Genomic DNA, 18,890 nt, shown 5'->3' on the forward strand with positions numbered 1-18,890 from the left:
AGCGAAATAAGTCAGTCAGAGAAAGACAATTATCCTATGATCTCACTTATGCGGAATTTAGGAAACAAAACAGAGGGTCATAGGGGAAGGGAGGGAACAATGAAACAGGACAAAATCAGACAGGGAGACAAACCGTAAGAGACTCTTAACTCCAGGAAACACACAAGGTTGCTGGAGGGGCGGTGGGGGGATGGGATTACTGGGTGATGGGCATGAAGGAGGGCACGGGGTATGATGAGCACTGGGTGTTCTATGCAACTGACGAATTACTGAACTCTGCCTCTGAAACTAATCATGCACTACATGTTAACTAATCGAATTTAAATAAAAAAATAAATGAAATCTCCACCTGTATCATTCTAAAGACTATATTCTTCCCAAGATGCACCAGTCATCTGGGTCACGTTTACTGACCCATCAGGGTCTTCTTACTATGATCCTCTCCACTGAAGACCATAGGCCCCCAAGGCTTTTCCCAGAGAAGAGGTAGGAAAGGTTCTGAGGACAGGCATCATCTATATAATCAGTCTCTGACCCATCAACGCACTTGCTCTGAAGGAGGTAATAAGATTGAAAGAGCAGACACACTCTAGTATGTTAATAATTTCTTAAAAGCAATGATAGTACGTCGGGGACACCTCTCTCAAGCCTTCGAGGCTCAAAGAGCTCTGGTGCATTGAGTCATGATCCTAAGAGGAGACAAGCCTTACCTACCATCAGAATCACATTTCGAGGGAGATTGTGAGGGGGTACTTACTTGTTGAGGAACAGATATTCCGAGACCGACCTTGAAGGCCCCCAAAAATTCTCCCTATAATGAAATGGTCCAACTGAGCACAGGAGGGGCCGGCATCAGTACTAGTAGGACACAGTTTGTTCATAGTAATAAGCCCTGAGCCTTTACCAGGTGGTGACAGACACCAATACTGGGCCATGACAACGTCCCCTGCCATTTCAGATGCGATGGTAGTAAAGGACAGCCCATCCCAAACACAGCATGCCATGTGAAGCTGTCAGTCAGTAGGATGAGCTGGGTTTTTCCTCACTCAATTCTGAAGGTAGAGCTACTGTATGCGACACCATAATCTTAAGGGATAAATGTCACATATTGCCATGGAAGGTCCTGAAAAATACCTGTCACCGAACACTACTTTTGATATAAAGCTCTGATGAAAAATACGCCAATCTAATCTCTTAGAGGGATTATTAGATGGGGGTACACTCCAAAAGTATCTGTCTCGAACCTTACCAGGGTTTAAAAAAAAAATTTTATTTATTTGAGAAAGAGAAAGAGAGAGGGAGAATGTGTGCGCACAAGCATGGCAGGGAAGGGCAGGGGGAGAAGCAGATTCCCCTGCTGAGCAGGAAGCCCAACACGGGGCTCGATCCCAGGACCCTGAGACCATGACCTGAGCCGAAGGCAGATGCATCACCGACTGAGCCACCCAGGCGCCCCTCACATTGCCAGGATTTTAAAAAAACCTTGAGCTACCATCAACATTTCATGCTATACCAAATGAAGTCATTTCTATAGGACCCATTTGTCCTTGCAAGCCTCTCTGTGAACAGTTGTGACTTCCGTGAAGCAAGGTGGGAGATGTGAGCTATCATCCCAGCAAGCAGTAGGATGCTTCAGGACCTTCATTCCAGGGCGCGCACTCAGGCCAACATGACAATTCCCCACATCAGAAAGAATCAAGTGTCATGTCCCTGCTTCCAGGAAAACGGAAGCAGAAATGAAATCCAACAACGTCTGACGGCGGCAAGAACTGCAGAACTCGGCATTGGTAAGATCAACCTTCTCCACTCTTGCCAGGCTTTTGTCCGCAGAGCTCCCCCTTGGGTTAGTGGCCAAGGGGAGAAGGAGCCACGAAAAGAAAAGCCTTGGATGCTGAAAGACTGTACCTCAGGGTCTAACTCTCAAACCCTCACCACAGGGGCTGCTAGGAAGAGCCACTGTGCCGTGGCCCCAGCAAGATTTTAGTCTGGCTTGTATCGACACAGACTTAGAATCCAACGACTCTAGGACCTAACGCAAGGCTTTGAATATTGTGTGCGTTATCCATTGTTTACTTTCTTTCCTGTGTCCCCGACCTCTTGGCTCTGTATTCTGCCTCATATATTAACTTCCCCATTGGTGCTTCCGTGGGCTATCCCATATTTCAGGTTGTATGGGGCCGCCTGACTGGCTCAGTCATTGGAGCGTGCAGCTCTTGATTTCCGGTTTGTGAGTGTATCCCCCACGTCGGGTGTAGAGATGACTTAAAAACAAAATCTTGTTCAAAAAATAAAGGTCTAGGTACACGGCCTTGAGCCATTTGGAGAAAAACCACCACATAAAGCCAAAAACAGACAAGTAAAACCCAAATAACAAATAACTTGCTCTAGCTAGAGAGCCTGGGAGGTACAGATAGTGCCTGCTCTGTATCACTAGCCGCCTGTTTGGATGTGATGGTGGTAAGCTGTGGGTGTGCATCTGTGTGTCTGTCTGTGCATGTGTACACTGTGGCATATAGGTCTTATCTTCACCTCGTTCCTTCGCCATCAGCGTGAAGGCTCTGAAATTCTTCCCATTTTGTTCTGTACACCAGGGAACAACTTGTTGGTGCTAGGAATTGGTCCCTCTCCACCAAAGTCCTCAAAACACAGCATTCTTAAAATAAGGACATCATGAAAACAACCTCACCTTTTCTAGATTACAGGGGCAGAAGAAACCATTGTGTTGCTCTCATTTTTAAGATTACTCATGTATTTATTTTGCAAAGTTATCTCTACACCCAATGTGGGGCTCGAACCCACAACCCTGAGACCAGAAATTCCATGCTCCATTGACTGAGCCAGCCGGGTGCCCCTTGTTGCTCTCATCTTTAGAATTATATTGCTTATGGCGGATATTGGGTATTCGGGGATCGTGTGTTCATTACCACTGGTTGGTACGCCACGGTCTATGCCCCCAACCCAGCAGAAGACAGAGAGAAACAGTCTCCTTACCCTCCTTTTCTGCAACATTCAACAGGTCTTGAGACAAGAGCAAAACCCCTTGAGAACTAAGATAATTGCTTTGTGTATTCCTGCTTCTGCCTTTCCAACTAAGCAGAGAAATTCTGAAGAGGCATTATGAACACTGGAAGACTTGTTTGATCAGAGGAAATAAAGGAGAATTCACGGTGGGTGGGCGTGTGCATATATAATCTCTCGGGTGAAATGGGAGGTGAGCCCACAGAGGAGGGAGGGGAGTCGCCTGCAGTGAAATTTTCCCTGCCGATCTCAGGGAGTTTATTTCTCTAATGCCAGGTGCCTCACGTGCACCACCGAGAGTCCCAGAGTCATCCTGAGAAAACACGAGATGGATCTACTGAGTCATCATGGGCAGAAGTGGCTTTGTAGGACTGTCAAGAAGATACCAGCAATATTCTGGAGCAGTCAGGACTGAATCACAAAGGGGACGAAGACGTCATGACACAAAGTATAAGCACTTGTATATATAGAACTAAGGAGCCGCAAAGTCACTAGGGAAGCATCAAACCATACGGGAGGTGTGCTGATTGAAGGAGAGGCTGGTTGACCGCATACACAGGGCTGACTCAGAAGATGAATTGCAAAGGGATATAAAAAAAAAAAACAGGAGAGGTGAGGAAGAGACTAGCCTTTAGGGGGTGGTCAAAGATGTCGGGGCTTGGAGGCATGAAGGTTTGGCTGCCCTGTCGTCCTCACCCTTAAGGGTGAGCCACAGTGAATCCAGAGGTGGTGGGCGGAGCCTGATAGAGCAGTGGTTGCTTGGGGTCACATAAATGTGGGGATAAAACTGACAAGTAGATACACAACATGTGCTACATCTGGACAATGAAATGAAACATTATTTGGCCACAAAAAGGAACAGAGTACTGATCCATGCTACAACTTGGATGAACCTTAAAAACATTATGCTAAGTCAATGATTCTATTTGTACGGGACATCCAGCATAGGTAAATCCATAGAGACGGAAAGCGGACTGTTGGGTGCCAGGGGCTAAGGGAGGCAGGGAGTGGGGGGTGACTGCTAACAAGTACAAGCTCTCTTTCTGGAGCAATGCAAATGTCTTAAAACCAGACCGAGGTGGTGATTATACAACATCGCAAATGTACAGAATGTCAGCACCAAATTGTATACCTCAGAGCAGTTCCTCTTATGTGAATTTCACGTCAATAACACACACAGAGATGGGTAGAGCCTCTGAAGGGAACTCTCCCTGGACTCCTGGGGAAAGAGACTGGCTGATTATTTTCCCTTTCTTCTCATTAAGTTGTAAGCTCCTCAGCAGAAGCAGGCACTGGATTCTACTTCTTACTAAGCCCCCACATATATAAGACATGCTCCATCTTCATTGGATGAACTTGAATTATTAGACGCTCCATGTCCAGATGAGATAGCACCCTTTTCTCTCTGACTAGCAGTTTTTGCACAGGTATCAATTAAAATAGATTCTGTTACACTAACTTAAAGATCAACTTGATTCAATGGTAAATGGGGCTTACCTTCCAGATGGTATCAAACCATCCAGAAGAAGAATAAAAATTTAGTCTGTGACCTAGAAGTTGGGCCTAACAGTCCCGAAAGGGGGTATGAGGAGGGCGTATGGGGATGTATTTACTAAAAGCTGCTCACTCTTCCTACAGGTATTTTCAGCGCCAATGCAGGCGAAGCCCACGGTTACTTGTTGTTAAGCCCAGTGTTAACTTCCTCCCATGGGATCCTTTATGATTCTCTCGCATTCAGAAATGCTCTGAAATTCTCTGTAGTTCCACAAAGGCAAAAGACGGAGAATCTTCCGCCTTTGGCAACTGCAGGAAATCTTTGCCTATAGGATCCATGGTAGCTCAGAAGAGTGTACATCGCACAAGCCAAGTTTGCTAATTCCAAGATTTCTCAGCTAAATCCTGGAGCCAATCTTTATCTCAAGCCAAGATGGGGAGATGGGGAGGGTTGTGGCGGGGAGCATAAATGACAGGCTTCCATGGTACTCCCTCGGACTAGATCTGTGAAAACATTCTCTTCTTTCATATTTCAATTGATTGGTTTCATAAGAGCTCACAATTGAATGGATGTGAAACATAGCCCTATTTAGAGAGATAGTGACTTGTCGAGTTCCTGGAAAGTTGAGTGTCTGTATGGACATTCATAGAAGGAGGGTGCAAATGGTTCTGATGCCCCAGCTGTCATGGATATTGATCCATATTTTCCTTAGCATCGATATTTTCCTTTTAATCAGGTGTCTCCACTGATAAGTTTCATTTCCTCTCAGGATCCTTGATTTTCATAAGTTTTCTTGACTAAAAGTAAAATACTTTGAAAAGAATACAAACCCAATCTGTAAAGATAACAAGGTTACAACTGATTGGAAAGTGTGAAGTGTCAACTGTTATTTAAGACTGAATGAAATGAGAAATTCAATGGAAAGCTCTGGAAAGAGGTTTCACTATAGATGAGACGTGCAGTGTGAAGCTAATCTTTATTAATGTCCATGGGCTACAGAACATCCTATGATTAAACGTATATTCCTGAGTAATTTAAAAAAAATATCTAGTTTGACACTATTTCCTAGTCCCATCATTGCATTAGGTCAGTAATTTAAGTGTAGGTTAATTATAACCTGAGGTTACTACCCAAGGAAGAGTCACTTCCTGACTTATAGTTCCCTTACACTGTCTACAGATATGCTGGATTTCCTTCCTTTCTTCCAACCCTCTCTCCCTCCCTGGATAGCACATGTCAACAATAAAAATTGTTTTAAAACAATAGATTGTTCAGAAATATAAATAATGGATTTGAAATAACCTCTTTTCTCTATACTCTACCATTTGTTTTATTATTTTGTTTGATACCAGCAAATTAAACCAAAAAACTTCAGTTAACAGAATTATTTTAATGGTGCAAAAGTGCATTTGGCTAATTTTTAGACTCATTCAAATTTAGGAGGCTTGGGATTCCACCGTTTGATAGGGGAGGACTTTCTTGGTTCTCCAGCAAAATCCTTCAAGAAAGCATACCAGGCATGAAGTAGTTTATATTCGCCAAATTTGATTTTTAAAATCCCGCTAATTCAAAAAACATAGGCCTGGGAAATTTTTTTGAATAAATTAAAATTGGATCATCTGATTATATCCAACAGGATTCCAACATTTGCCTTAAATAATCACAACAATAAAGAAACCCATATTGACACTTGAAATATAGTAGGTGCTCAAATACTTGTTAAGTGAATAAAGAAATGAATGAATACATTAGCAAATAAATATATCACTAACTAACATTTCCTCTTTAAGAACAGACCACGGTAAGGAGATATGCTGCTTAAAACAAATTTTTTACAATATTAACATCCCAGTGGGTAAGTTACTTCAATGGTTTCTCTTGAAGCTTATGCAAGAACCACATATTTGACCTGTGGGCATTTTCTTTTTCAAGGATTATATTGTTTATACCTGTTTTACAGCATCTGCTCTTGATAAAGCCAAACACTGACTGCTTTTTTCCTGACAATTAAAAAAAAATGTCATAATAGTTAAGTACATTTTCATGATTCTACTTAGATCCTGATGAGCTTTGAGGATAATAAATATGTACTATTTCTCCAGAGTAGTGTAGATGCATGGGGGCCATTAATCCCCGTAGCCTGATTCACATTTGCTGGAGGGAAGTCTATCTCCATGCAAGTTCAATGTCTCATCCCATTAGCACCTCATTCTCACTGTCGCAGGTCAGTAAAAACAGTTTAGTTGAGAAACAAGCTGTTTTCAGGCATGTGTTTTGCCTTGTTGAAGGAAGAGGAGGAATGTGAACTGAGCTTCTGGTATAGGCCAGTCTGCTACGGACTTGACATTTACGACCTCACCGAACGGTGACAACAACCCTGTGAGATGCCTTTCCTTACGGAAGAGGGCCTTGGGACTTGCTAAGTTGAGTGACCCACTCAACAATGCCCCACGCTGTAAGTAGCAAGACTGAGAAGCAAACCCAGGTTCATCTGGCTCCAAAGCTTTCCTCTAGCCCATTATATTATATTGTTAATTCATTTAGCATCATGACTAATTATCCCATGCCCTGACGCTGGTTCCCACTAGATTGTAAACTCCTCCAAGCAGGTAACTTCCTGCCTTCAGCCTCATATCCCTGGTACCTAACCAGGATTAGGGTAACTCCTATCCCTTGGTGCCTAACCCATAGTATCTCAAAACATAAATGTATGAATGAATGTACGAATGAATGAACTGGTAAGGGAAAAACCCCCACAGCCTGCCAGAGCTAGAAGGTTCTAATCCAACCATCTCACTTTTTAGATGGGGAAACCATGGCCCAGAGAGATTAAGTCACTTGCCCCAGGTTAAGCAACTCATTAGTAAAAGATTCAGAACTCGAGTTCAAGCATCTTCTATATTCTCCTCGACAAGATGCTACCACTTGGACAAATCGTTTCAGAAGCCTGTTCATCAGCGACCCGTGGTTTTCTAAGCATTCTACCCTCCTGATTTCATCCCTTAATCCCAAACTATTCCTTACACATGGGAAGCAATGGAGGTCAGGAGTGGCATTAGCCCACTAGGATGACTGGTGCTTAGAAGGTGCTCAGTAAATATTTACTGAATAAATGAATATATATTATTTCCTTTCCAGTGGTGAGCAAATTCTTCACAGATAACAAATGTTGGCACAGGTTATACTAACACTCAATGATCAACCATCTCAGCAACGTCACTCAGTGAAATGGTACTCCTTTTCCCCTCCCCATCCTTCTGTCCTCCATCTTCATCTACAAAATGGGGAAAAATAGTGGCATTTACTTCTGAGGATTGGTGTAAAGAGAGTTAATACAGACAAGCACTTGGCACGGTGCTTCATACATAGTTAACTCTCACTAAACGATAACGATTAGTGTGTATATGATTTCTTCAAACCAGTAAATAAATAAGGGTCCACATAAAGGGGAAATGGAAGAAGCCAAAGACAAAAAAGGGGGGGGCTGCTGTTTGATGCCGTACAACTGGTAAAATGTCCTTGAATACACAGTACTCAACGTGTTTCAAAGTCTGTAAATTCTCTAAGGGTGTGTCACAAATGCTCACATGTATGCTTTTTCTAGAATGTTTCTTGTGGAGTTAATGAAGGCAGAGAGAAGACATAACCAATCTCGAGATGGACATATGATGAATATTTCGCAAACACTGTTATATTTAACATTCAAAAAAAGATTACCTCTCCACGAGTTCTTGTCCGTTCCAGCAAAGAGTGTCGTTTTCAGCCACGGGGCTGTGGCTGCAGACATAGCCAGGCAAAGCATTATAGAAGCTGATGAAAGACTTCAACTTCTGAATTAGTTCCCTGGAAGAAAAGAGAAAGCATCTGTGCATAAGAGGCAAGTAAACCCAGTATGAGGAAAGTTTAATTTCCTTATCAGCATGACAGAAAGGCTCTGCCAGGCTGAATAGAGCCATAAATGATTTTAAGATATTCTTGGTTACAAGGCCACAATTTAGTTTTTTTTTTTAAATCAATAAAATGATATTAGGAAAAAAAAAGTTGCTTGCCATATAAGGTGCTGCTCCTATCAGAAGGATGATTTAATTCCAACATTCATTTTCTTACGTGTTCGGCTTCCATTTTTTGTTCAGAATGCTGTTACCTCCATTCTCAAAGGTGCTGATTACAAGGCACGCTGGAGCACTACATATCTTTTGGTTTCTGGGTGTAATTGAGTGCATTGATTGTAATTTACAATGCTATTACCCTAGAGATGGCCCCTTTCCATATAGGCTCGGGCTAATAGTTGCAGATCAGAATTACAGGGTGCTCAGAGCAGTAGACGTTCTATGAAATTCTCCTGAGAATATAGTCAGAGAAACTCGTATCTGCCAGAGGAGGAAGGTTTCTTTGTTCTTTGTCTGTATATTGTGATAACTATGGAGGGGGTGGGGGGGAGACAAGAGGGAGTGGATCCTAGTATATTTTACTATTTATTTGCTTGGGCTTTTATGCTACAAGACAAATATGTGGGGTGGGGAAAGAGTGAGAGCAAGAGAGAGAGAGAGAGAGAGAGAGAGAAGGAAGGAGAGAGAAAGTACATTACATGTGCAAATAGGTATAAACACACACACACATAAATACCCAGCAAAATTTCTGGCCTATTACCTTTTTTCAGCTGTCCATGGACACACAAAATAAGACCCTATAGACTAGAGAGGAGTGGATATGCTTATAAAGAAATATTAAATTATCTATACAACAGATGTCCAATGGTAAACAAACAAATAAAATACTCTTTCTTTTTCTCAAGCAATGTTCTTGGTAGAAACAAGGTAAAGTGTCATAACCAAGTCTATCTTAAGTCTCTACTAAGTTTTTGGAGACTTCGGCCAGGGAATTTGCTGGCAGTGGAGTAATTATTCAATACTGTCTCCAGGCGAAGAATGGACTAGCCTGATATACAGGCCTCTGGGGGTTGTTTTCAGATCTGGCCAAAAAAGAAAGGCTGGTGGAAATTATTTTCTTGCATTTTTCCGCTTTATTACCATCAAACAATTCATTTCAACTGATGATTTAGAAGAGGGAGAGCACTTAGAATACTCAGCACATTTTCACAAAGACTCAGGTCACAGTAAAGCCAGGGTGATGGACAGAACAACTCAAAACAGGTTATTGGGCTATATATAACCCCTAATACGCCAGCAGTTGCTTCCTGCTATGCTCAAACCCCCTCACAGCCTACTACTGGTGGCTGAGCTCTGTCAACCTCCAAAGTGAAAAGGTTCCATCCAGGCCTCTGAAAATAAAAGTCAACATTATAGTTTCTAACAGGAAAAAGATGGGTTCAATTAACGCTAATAGGAGAGATGTTCTGTTTTACAAGGTAATAATACAGTTCCCCAGAGTGGAAACCAAAAGAGTAAAGGCTGAGGCTGAGTAATTCCCCCCACTCCATGAGGAAATGGAATATGGCCATTAGTCTATGGGAGGCGATGGCCTGCTCTTTAATGAAGAGCTTCCCTTAGGCCTCCTCCTACCTCTGAACTCTCTCTAAGATAAGCACATGGCAAGAAAAATTGAACTCATGGCAAAGCTTTCCAATTTGACTTCCCTAGAAGTTAAAAGAAACCAAAACCAAAACCAAAACCAAAACCAAAAAACAAAAAAAACACTCTGAACTTCTCCCAGCCTCTGAACCCTTGCAGTTTTCTGAGCTGATCAGAAAGATCACTGCAAAGCTGGAGAAGATTCAGAGAGGGTCCGTCTAAACATCTGGGGGATGAGAGGCTGCCGTAAACACAAGACCTCCCGCTTTAGCATGGAAGGCTATTACTTGGCGGGGTCAAGTTAAATGTCTAAGAAAACCGCAAAGAATGTGAATAATGTGAACACAATAGGGGTCATCAAATTCTAGAACTCAGGGGAATCTCTTTGAAATTTGAGCAAGGTAACTTGGGGACGTAAAAGGCCACCCCATGTCACAGAGTACTCATTACTGCCAGAGGATATACAGGATGGCCCTAGGAAGAGACTGTGTTTGAAAAACTTGCTGCTGGATGAATTGTTTCGAATTCAGAACACAGTTTCATTTAGCAAGCATGCTGTAATGATGGTTGGAGTCTCAGAACAGCCCCTGAAAACCTGTTAGGAGTAGTAGGTAAGAGCACTGATTTTGGAGTCTGACCCACATAAGTGTCAAATACGAGCTACTTCCTTCCTTACTTGGTGGTGAAGCCTTAAGGTTCCCTGACTTTAAAATGAAGCTAATGATCGGTTGCTGTGATGATTGAGACAGTGCCTGTAAAGTGTTGAGCATAGTCCCTGGCACAAAGTAATCTCCCCATAACATCAATCCTGGTCAATATTACCATTATTATAAGCCAGTAGAATATGAATATTTAATGAAAAATACAGTATATTTTAGATAGTATGCAAGAAAATTAAGATTTTTTTCAAGTTCCAGGTAACTATTTTCTACGTGCAAGATGCATAAATCCTTCATTGTTTGAGGTGGGTATTAATAAGCATAACCATGTTCTTTCCCTACATATTTACCCCGGCATTTCTTTTTTTAAAGACTAGCTAGCTAGTGGGATGGGTAACCCCCTGGGCTAATCTGGTAAGCAGTCTGAATGGTCTTTGCCTGGTGGGACAGTGGTGGCCTTCAAAGGGATTCGTGTGTAAGAACTGGATGTGGAGAGCCGAGATGAAGTCCAGTTAAATGTCAATTAGTCATCAGGGAAATGCAGATCAAAACCACAGTGAGATGCTACTTCACACCCATGAGGATGGCTATAATAAAAAAAAAGTCCATAAAATAAAATAAAATAAAATAGACAACAACAAGTGTTGCTGAAGATGTGGAGAAAGTTGAGCCTTCACATTGTTGGTGGGAATGCAAAATGGTGCAGCTGCTGTGGAAAATAGTTTGGAGGCTCCTTACAAAGTCAAGTTAGATGTTACCATGTGGTGCAGCAATTCTGCTCCTAGGTATATACCCCAAAGAATCACAAATGAGTACTCAAAGAAGTACATGTATATGCATGCTCTTGGCAGTGCTATTAACAACAGCCAAAAGGTGAGACCAGACAGGTGTCCATCAACTGATGAAGGGATAAACAAATATACAGTCCATACAATGGAGTATTACTTGGCTTTACATAGGAATAGAGTATTCAGACATGTTGCATCATGGGTGAACCTTGAAAACATTATGCTAAGTGAAAGAAGCCCATCATAGAAGACCACAGATTGTATGATTCCATTTATGTGAAATGTCCAGAATAGGAAAATCTATAGGGACAAAAGGCAGATTAGTGGTTGCTTAGGGCTTGGGGGGTGGAGAGGAGGGCTGCGGAATGATAGCTAAAGGGCATGGGACGTCTTTTGAGGTGATGAAAATGTTCTAAAATTGATGTTGGTGACGGCTGTCCAACTCCGTGACTATATTAAGAACACTTGAATTATATACTTCAAATGGATGAAAGGTATGTTAGACCAGCGTTATTGAGATATAACCCCAAGAAAGGGTAGAGAAGGGCTGAGAGGAAGAGAGGCTTGTCTACTAGGCGGAGGGGTGTCCCTTGGAGCAATGGACAGAGACAGTCAAGAGGGCCAGAGATGTGGCTCGGCATGAACTAAACGCATGGGCAAGGAGGGAGTCAAGAAATTTCCAAGAGCTGCAAACAATGATTAAAATCTATTTCTTCCTGGGACACCTGGGTGGCTCAGTGGGTTAAGCCTCTGCCTTTGGCTCAGGTCATGATCTCAGGGTCCTGGATTCGAGTCCTGCATCGGGCTCTCTGCTAAGTGGGGAGCCTACTTACCCCCCCCCCCCAGCCTACTTGTGATCTCTCTCTCTGCCAAATAAAAAAATATTTTAAAAAAATCTATTTCTTCCTTCATCCTTTATAATAAAGCCTGTTGGTTTTCTTTCTCATTGTAAAAGAAACATACGCTCACTGTGGAGAATTTAGAAAATACAGAAAGGTAGAAAGGGGAAAAAAACCCTATTCATAGTCCTACTGGCCAGATGATCACTGTGAATATTTGGACCTATTTCCTTCTAGACTTGTCTCTCCAATAGGCTTTTTATGTCTATTCCTCTAAAACTTATCCTTGATAGGCAAGTTCACGGAGTTCTTTTTGGTTCTCAGTGTACGTTATTCATGTTAGAATCCATGGTGCGTTTGATTAGAAAAGCACCTGAGAATAATGAAGCAAATGCAGGTTCTCAAAGAACTCTCGGGGCCTCCAGGGGTGAGACCATCCACAAACTGGCACTACAGGACCAGCCATTCCTTCCCTCGGAACCTTCCATAGACGGTGGGAGGGAAAGTAGCTCTTGGTCTCCCAAGAGAAAGTTGGATTTTTTTGAAAATAAATCCAGACATACTATTCTGCAGGCTAGAAGGAGAGCCTTTCGAAACTGTTGGAGAGTTAATGAGCTTTTCAAAAGAGAGCGACAACAGGTGACAGTGTCCTCTGACACCACAGGCGGAGAGCAACAGAGTGTGACAGGAGCAGTTTACCTCCTACCGAGTTTAGTGGGCCTCTCTCATTTCCCCTCTTCTTTGTCCCTCCTCCTAAACTCCTTCTAGGAAAGGAGGGTCTTTCACTTTTATTATCTTCCCTTTAATAAGGTCTCCTATCCTTCTGCTTATAATCTCAAAAGGAGGCAAGGTGAATATTTTCATTTCTCTCTTTAAAGAAAGATACCTGAAACAAAATTAGGTGACATATTAATTACCCATGTAGGACTCAGGCCAGATTTCTTCTCTTTGTGCTAGTAGCCCATGACAGACAACAAAAGAACCTCCACCCATGCACTAAGGCAGTCAGCTCTACGGAATTGTCTCTAGGAAAAAAAAAAAAAAAATAGAACTTTTGGACAATTAGTTGTCTGGGATGGGAAAAACAACTTGATTGAAGGGAACGTTCCTTGATTCCAATTCCACTTTATTCTAATACGTGCATGCCAAACATACCACTTGGCATGTAAATAGTGGAGCCTAGGGCTCTCACTTAGGTCAAACCCAACACTTGCTTATAGCAGTCAGCTCAGGAAAAAAATAAAAGTCTCTTCATAGAGCTTTCTATTCAATGTGTTAAATGTGGAACTAAAGGACAGGGCCCCTTTGCATGCATGAGCCATTTTGAAATATTGAGGCTGGGTGCACGTGATCTCCCCTGGAGGGCTCCCACCGTCCTCAAGAGGAGCGTCCCCTTCCCGGGTGGTGTGTGTGTGGGGGATACCCTTGGCTTTCCTGCAGTGATTTGCTTGGGCAAGCATCAAAGCGGCACTAATTGGAAAGCACCACAAGTAAAAACAGCCTTTCTTCCCCAACTGCAGATCCTGAACTTTTCTCCTTTATCATTAAGGTTATTTTTTTTTTCTTAATATAAAGTAACAGGAGCTCATTACTTTAAAAAAAAAAATAACGGAAAACCCAGAAAAGCGAATAAGCTAAAATAATTATAATGGGAACGATGCAGCAGCAGGTTTAATTCAGCAGTAGAGAAATTTGCACCATCTGACCCAAACTCAAATTTTCTGCCATTCCAGAGATTAGCCTGTGCTTTTTTCTCATGCAGTTCCCTTTGCCTAGAAGACCCTCTCTTCCCTCGTCCATCTGTTGAGTTTCTCATCTTCCGCCAAGGCCAGGCTCCAGAGTTTACCTTCTCCAAGAAGCCTTTCTTGACTTCCGCAGGAGAACGGCTACCTTCCCCAGCCCATGGAGCCACCACCGTTTCGGGCACAGCTCTGCGGGGACACTTGCCCTTGGCATTTGAAAATTATTTATTTGTGTGTGTCTCCCCCTAACCAGGCTCGGAGGCCCTCCTATTCATCAGAGCCTAATCCGTACACCACGCTTAGCATATAGACGGTGTTGACAAATGGTGAAAGAAGTAGAGTCCTATTTAGGGCAGAATGACTTGTACCAGACCCGAAACTCGTTGATTCACTCGGGACATACTTTGTTGTTTTGTTCAGAGGGTGGAAAGCACCGCTGAGCTTACAAAGCTGCCTAGCCAAACCAGAGCAGCAGTCTGACAGGGAGTGGGAGTGAGCATTGATTTTGGACCAGGGAGCTGAGATTGGCTTTTGTTCTTTTCTTTCTAGGTCATTTACTAGTGCCACCCAATCCATTGCCCCTTTAGACCAAGTCAGAGGGGGAGGGGAGGAGAGGCAGTGCGGGAAGGGGAAGGGTGGCTTACACAGATGTAGTTTCACCGGGCTGGAGGGACTGTGCCCCTTTCTCACAACATTAGCTGGTGGGCCAGGATGGACTATTCCACTGAGATGGGGGCGCTTAGAGAAAGGACAGACAGTGCTCACGCTCTCCACCAAACTTCAGGGGGATGCGCGGATGACAAGGTAAAAGGCATCATATGGGAAGGGGTGAAGGAGACATTCACGAGGCCACAGGAGGGAGAGGGAGAAGACGCGAAGATACCAGGGCTGGCAAGGGTTACGGAAATCACATTGCTTCGATCCTAGCTGCTTACTTGTGCATCTTGTCCGACCCTGTTTTAAACCCGATGACAGATATTTTCAATATTTCTACCTTAACGGAACACTGAATCCCATAGGCAGGCCACCGGTTGAGTATTAAATCGCCTTTAAATTGAACTAAGCTATTTCTAAGATTAGTTGTGTGTTGCAAACTACCCAGTTGGGGGCAGACAAAACAAACAGATGACTTCTGAATGCTACCAAAGGAATCCTGCATTTCTTTGTGTGTTGTTATTTTAATAAGGAAAGGGCTTTTCAACTCATAATCAGATTCAGACAGCTTGCTCCCAACCTCCAGGGAGGGAAAGCTACAATAGGGTTCCTTTGCAATTATCATATTTTTACCCGAGGAGGATGGAGCTTGGGCAAGGATGTGAGGGGTGTCGGAGGCACATAGATTTTTCTGGACAATGTGAAAGGCTGTGCAGAACATATCGAGAAATTTATAGAGGTACTAACCCTCCGTCAAACCAAACCTTCCTAATAACATCAGATTGCAGGGGCCAGGGCATGGGCAAGAGATGATCTTAATCCCTGAGTCTCCCCTCTCCCTAAAAGGGTTTACAATGCCTACTGGAGGGAGCTAAAGGAAATCAGACACTCTCCTGTTGTTCTGACTCGGACTCTAAGGCTCTAGTTTGCAAGAGATGAGAAGCACCATGGGGCAGGCTGTGTTTCCAACACTCAAAGGAGCCTTGCCCGGCCACCACTTAATCAAACCTGCAAGCTATGTAGTTTTTCTTACTATCTTTTCTTTTGGGGTTAGCAACAAGTTCAGAAAGCGATCTAAACAAAGTGCCAAATCGGGGTGCCCGGCCAAGAACCCATTCATCCATTTCATTTTTCTGTGGAGGAATCGACCCCTTAGAGCCCTCCCCAGTAGGACAGTAGGGAATGGGTCCCACGAGAACCCCAGACAGAAGCCATGGCAGCAGGCCCTTGATCAAGTAGCACCTCCTACTTACTCATAAATGTGTGTAGGTTGGCAGGGTTGTCTCAAAATGGGACTGGGCCGGTGTGTTTCATTTGAATAAGCTCTGCATATGATGCTGGGACTGATTCATATACCACTTCCTCCAGGGAGGCCCACTATATCTCCCTGGGCAGAGGCTCTCATTTTTCCTGTAGGCTGCCTCTAGGGATAGACTCTGGACACTCCTTTGCACTTATAAAACTATTTTGGAAGTATTTGCATTTAAGTCTATTTCCACATTAGACTGCTTTGGAGAGTTGAGCCTCTGTCTTGAGTTTTGATGCCAGTACACATTCTGGCCCATGACAGGTATTTCCTAAGTGTCTGTTGAGTTGAATAAAGCAATATATATAAAAATACATATTACTGTATAATGTTATACAAATATATTACATTTATAACATATAAATGTAATTTATAATTTAAACATTCCTTTTGTTAATTTTATTTAAACATTTTTTTAAAGATTTTATTTTTAAGTAATCTCTATATCCAATGTGGGGCTCAAACTTACAATCCCAAGATCAAGAATTACATGCTCTGCTGACTGAGCCAGACAGATGCCCTCTTATTAATTTTAAATGAATAATTATGTAGTATAATACAATACATTTATATTTTATTTTTGTAGGTTATTTATAAATAATATAATTATAAATTATATAATTATATAAAATAATAATAAATTAATAAAAATAATTGTATAAGATATGGATTCTTCATTAATTATTGTGATATTGATATGTAATATGATATATTATATATTGTAATAATACAATATAAATATAATTTATTCACTTCAGTACAATACGCAAGAGGTTTCCCCTAGTTAAAGATCAATGACTGAGGTTAATTTCTCAGGTGGTCTGGGCAAAGTGTGAAAGCAATTGAGAACAACAGACAAAGGAAAGTCAAAGGTTAAAGGTTTGGAGAAATGACCAAATTTTGTCTTCCCAGAATGAAAAACACTTCCTAAAACTCTCCTATGCTATAGGGAAATGGTTCTCAAATATTTCGGTGCCAGGACCCCTGTGGTGGTTTGTAAATTTGTCCACAAATTCTTTGATACTCCTTCCTTCAAGAGGTGGAGTTTAATTTCCCTCCCCTTGAGTGTGGACTAGAACTGGGAACTCACTTCTAACAAACAGATACCAGACTTGACAGTACGTCACTTCCCAGACTAGGTCGGAAAAGACAATACAGCCTGCTCCTTGCTCTTCCATGGATCTTGTATTCTGGGGAAGCCAGCAGCTATGTTGCGGAGTCACTCACGAGGTTCATGCGGTGAGGGACTGAGGCCTCCTTTCAACAACCAGCACTAGCTTGCTAAGTGAGCCACTTGGAAAGTAGATCTGCACTTCCTATGACTACAGCCCCAGAAACTGACCAAGCTGACAAGCACCCAGCCAAGCTGTTCTCGAATTCCTGCCAGAAACTGTGATAATAAATGTTAGTTGTTCTAAATCACTATGTTTTGGGGAAATTTGTTATGTAGCACTGGATAATGAATACAACCCCTCTATACTCCTAAAAATGATGGAGGGCCCCAAAGAGCTTTTGTTGGCCCGATATATATTTTTAGATACTTACTGCTTTAGAAAGTGAAACTCAGGGGGGAAATATTTACTTATTTATTTATTTGAAACGAATAATGAGCCATTATGTGTTAACATAAGTACTATTTTTATGAAAAAAATGGTGAGAAACGGATATTGGTTTTGTCTTTTTTACAAAATATGTTTAGCCTGGCTTAATAGGAGACAGCTGAATTCTCCCATTGGCTTCTGCATTCAATCTGCTGCAATGTGTTGTTTTGGTTAAAGTATATAAACAAAACCCAGGTTCACATGGATAAGTAGTTAGCAAAAGGAGCATCTCAGACTCCCTGGAAAGAGTTTCTGTGACTTCCTGGGTCTCTGAGTCACACTTTAAAACTGTTGCTACAGGGAAACTAGACATCCATTTGGTTGGAAGTCAACAAAAGAGAACATGGGACTTCCTGAAATGCTTCTTTGGAGGACTCTCTCTCATGCAGCCTTACTGCCTTCTCTCACTCCAAACTAAGAGTTTGTGATGTCATAGTGATGACTCAGAGTTATCACTTTAAAACCTCCTGTAGTAAATGGATATGAATGGCTTCATTTAGCCTACATCTGAGATGTTGCTGATTTCATCTCTTAATTTTCCATCTGCAGGCCAGTCATCAGGAAGCAGAACTCATGTCTGGCTATTCTTCGAGCCAGTGGCAGGCTTGGGGACATGTGCACTCCTTTTGGGAAGGCACCTCTCCTAGACCTGTGTTGGGATTCCCATCCAATGGTCACCCCTTATTTGTAACCATGACTAGAACAGGGAAAGAGGTCATCTGGATGAGGGAAGGAGGAAAGAAGAGAATCAGAAACAAACTTTGATTTAGTCCCTTGACTGCTGTCTTAAGAAACAGAAACTGAATCCTTCATTTTGTATACTGACAAGAGTGTACAGAATGTGCGGTATGTTTATGCACATGAGTGTGTCTTGCCAGTTTCTTTCTGATGAACTTGACCTTGACTCACTGGTAATAATGGGAAAACCACAAGTGAAGCCATAAAATTGTGAGACCAGATCATAAGCAGAAAACATTTTGTTTAATCAACAAATATCTTGGGGGCACCTGGGTGGCTCAGTCGTTAAGTGGCTGCCTTTGGCTCAGGTCATGATCCCAGGGACCTGGGATCAAGCCCCACATCGGACTCCCTATTCAGGGAGTGCTGTGCTGGATATTTACATAGGGTAACTTTACATTTAAATATGGCTTAGATATAATGTGATATCTTTTTTCCTTAGCATTTACAAATGGTAGAATTAATTAATCAAACTCTACTCAAAAGAACAAAATAATGTGTATTTAAGAAGCTTCACTC

At 42.3% G+C, this 18,890-nt stretch overlaps 1 protein-coding gene across 1 annotated transcript in view; it reads right to left on the minus strand.

The window, feature by feature from the left end:
- GPC3 (glypican 3) overlaps positions 1–18,890 on the minus strand; it is a 399,621-nt gene that overhangs the window by 117,971 nt on the left and 262,760 nt on the right. Inside the window, exon 5 of the mRNA XM_032329660.1 lies at positions 8,231–8,356. Coding sequence (XP_032185551.1) covers positions 8,231–8,356 — 126 coding nt within the window. The remainder of the gene's footprint in view (positions 1–8,230; positions 8,357–18,890) is intronic.

Source organism: Mustela erminea, chromosome X (assembly GCF_009829155.1).
Source record: "Mustela erminea isolate mMusErm1 chromosome X, mMusErm1.Pri, whole genome shotgun sequence".
Lineage (NCBI taxonomy): Eukaryota > Metazoa > Chordata > Mammalia > Carnivora > Mustelidae > Mustela > Mustela erminea.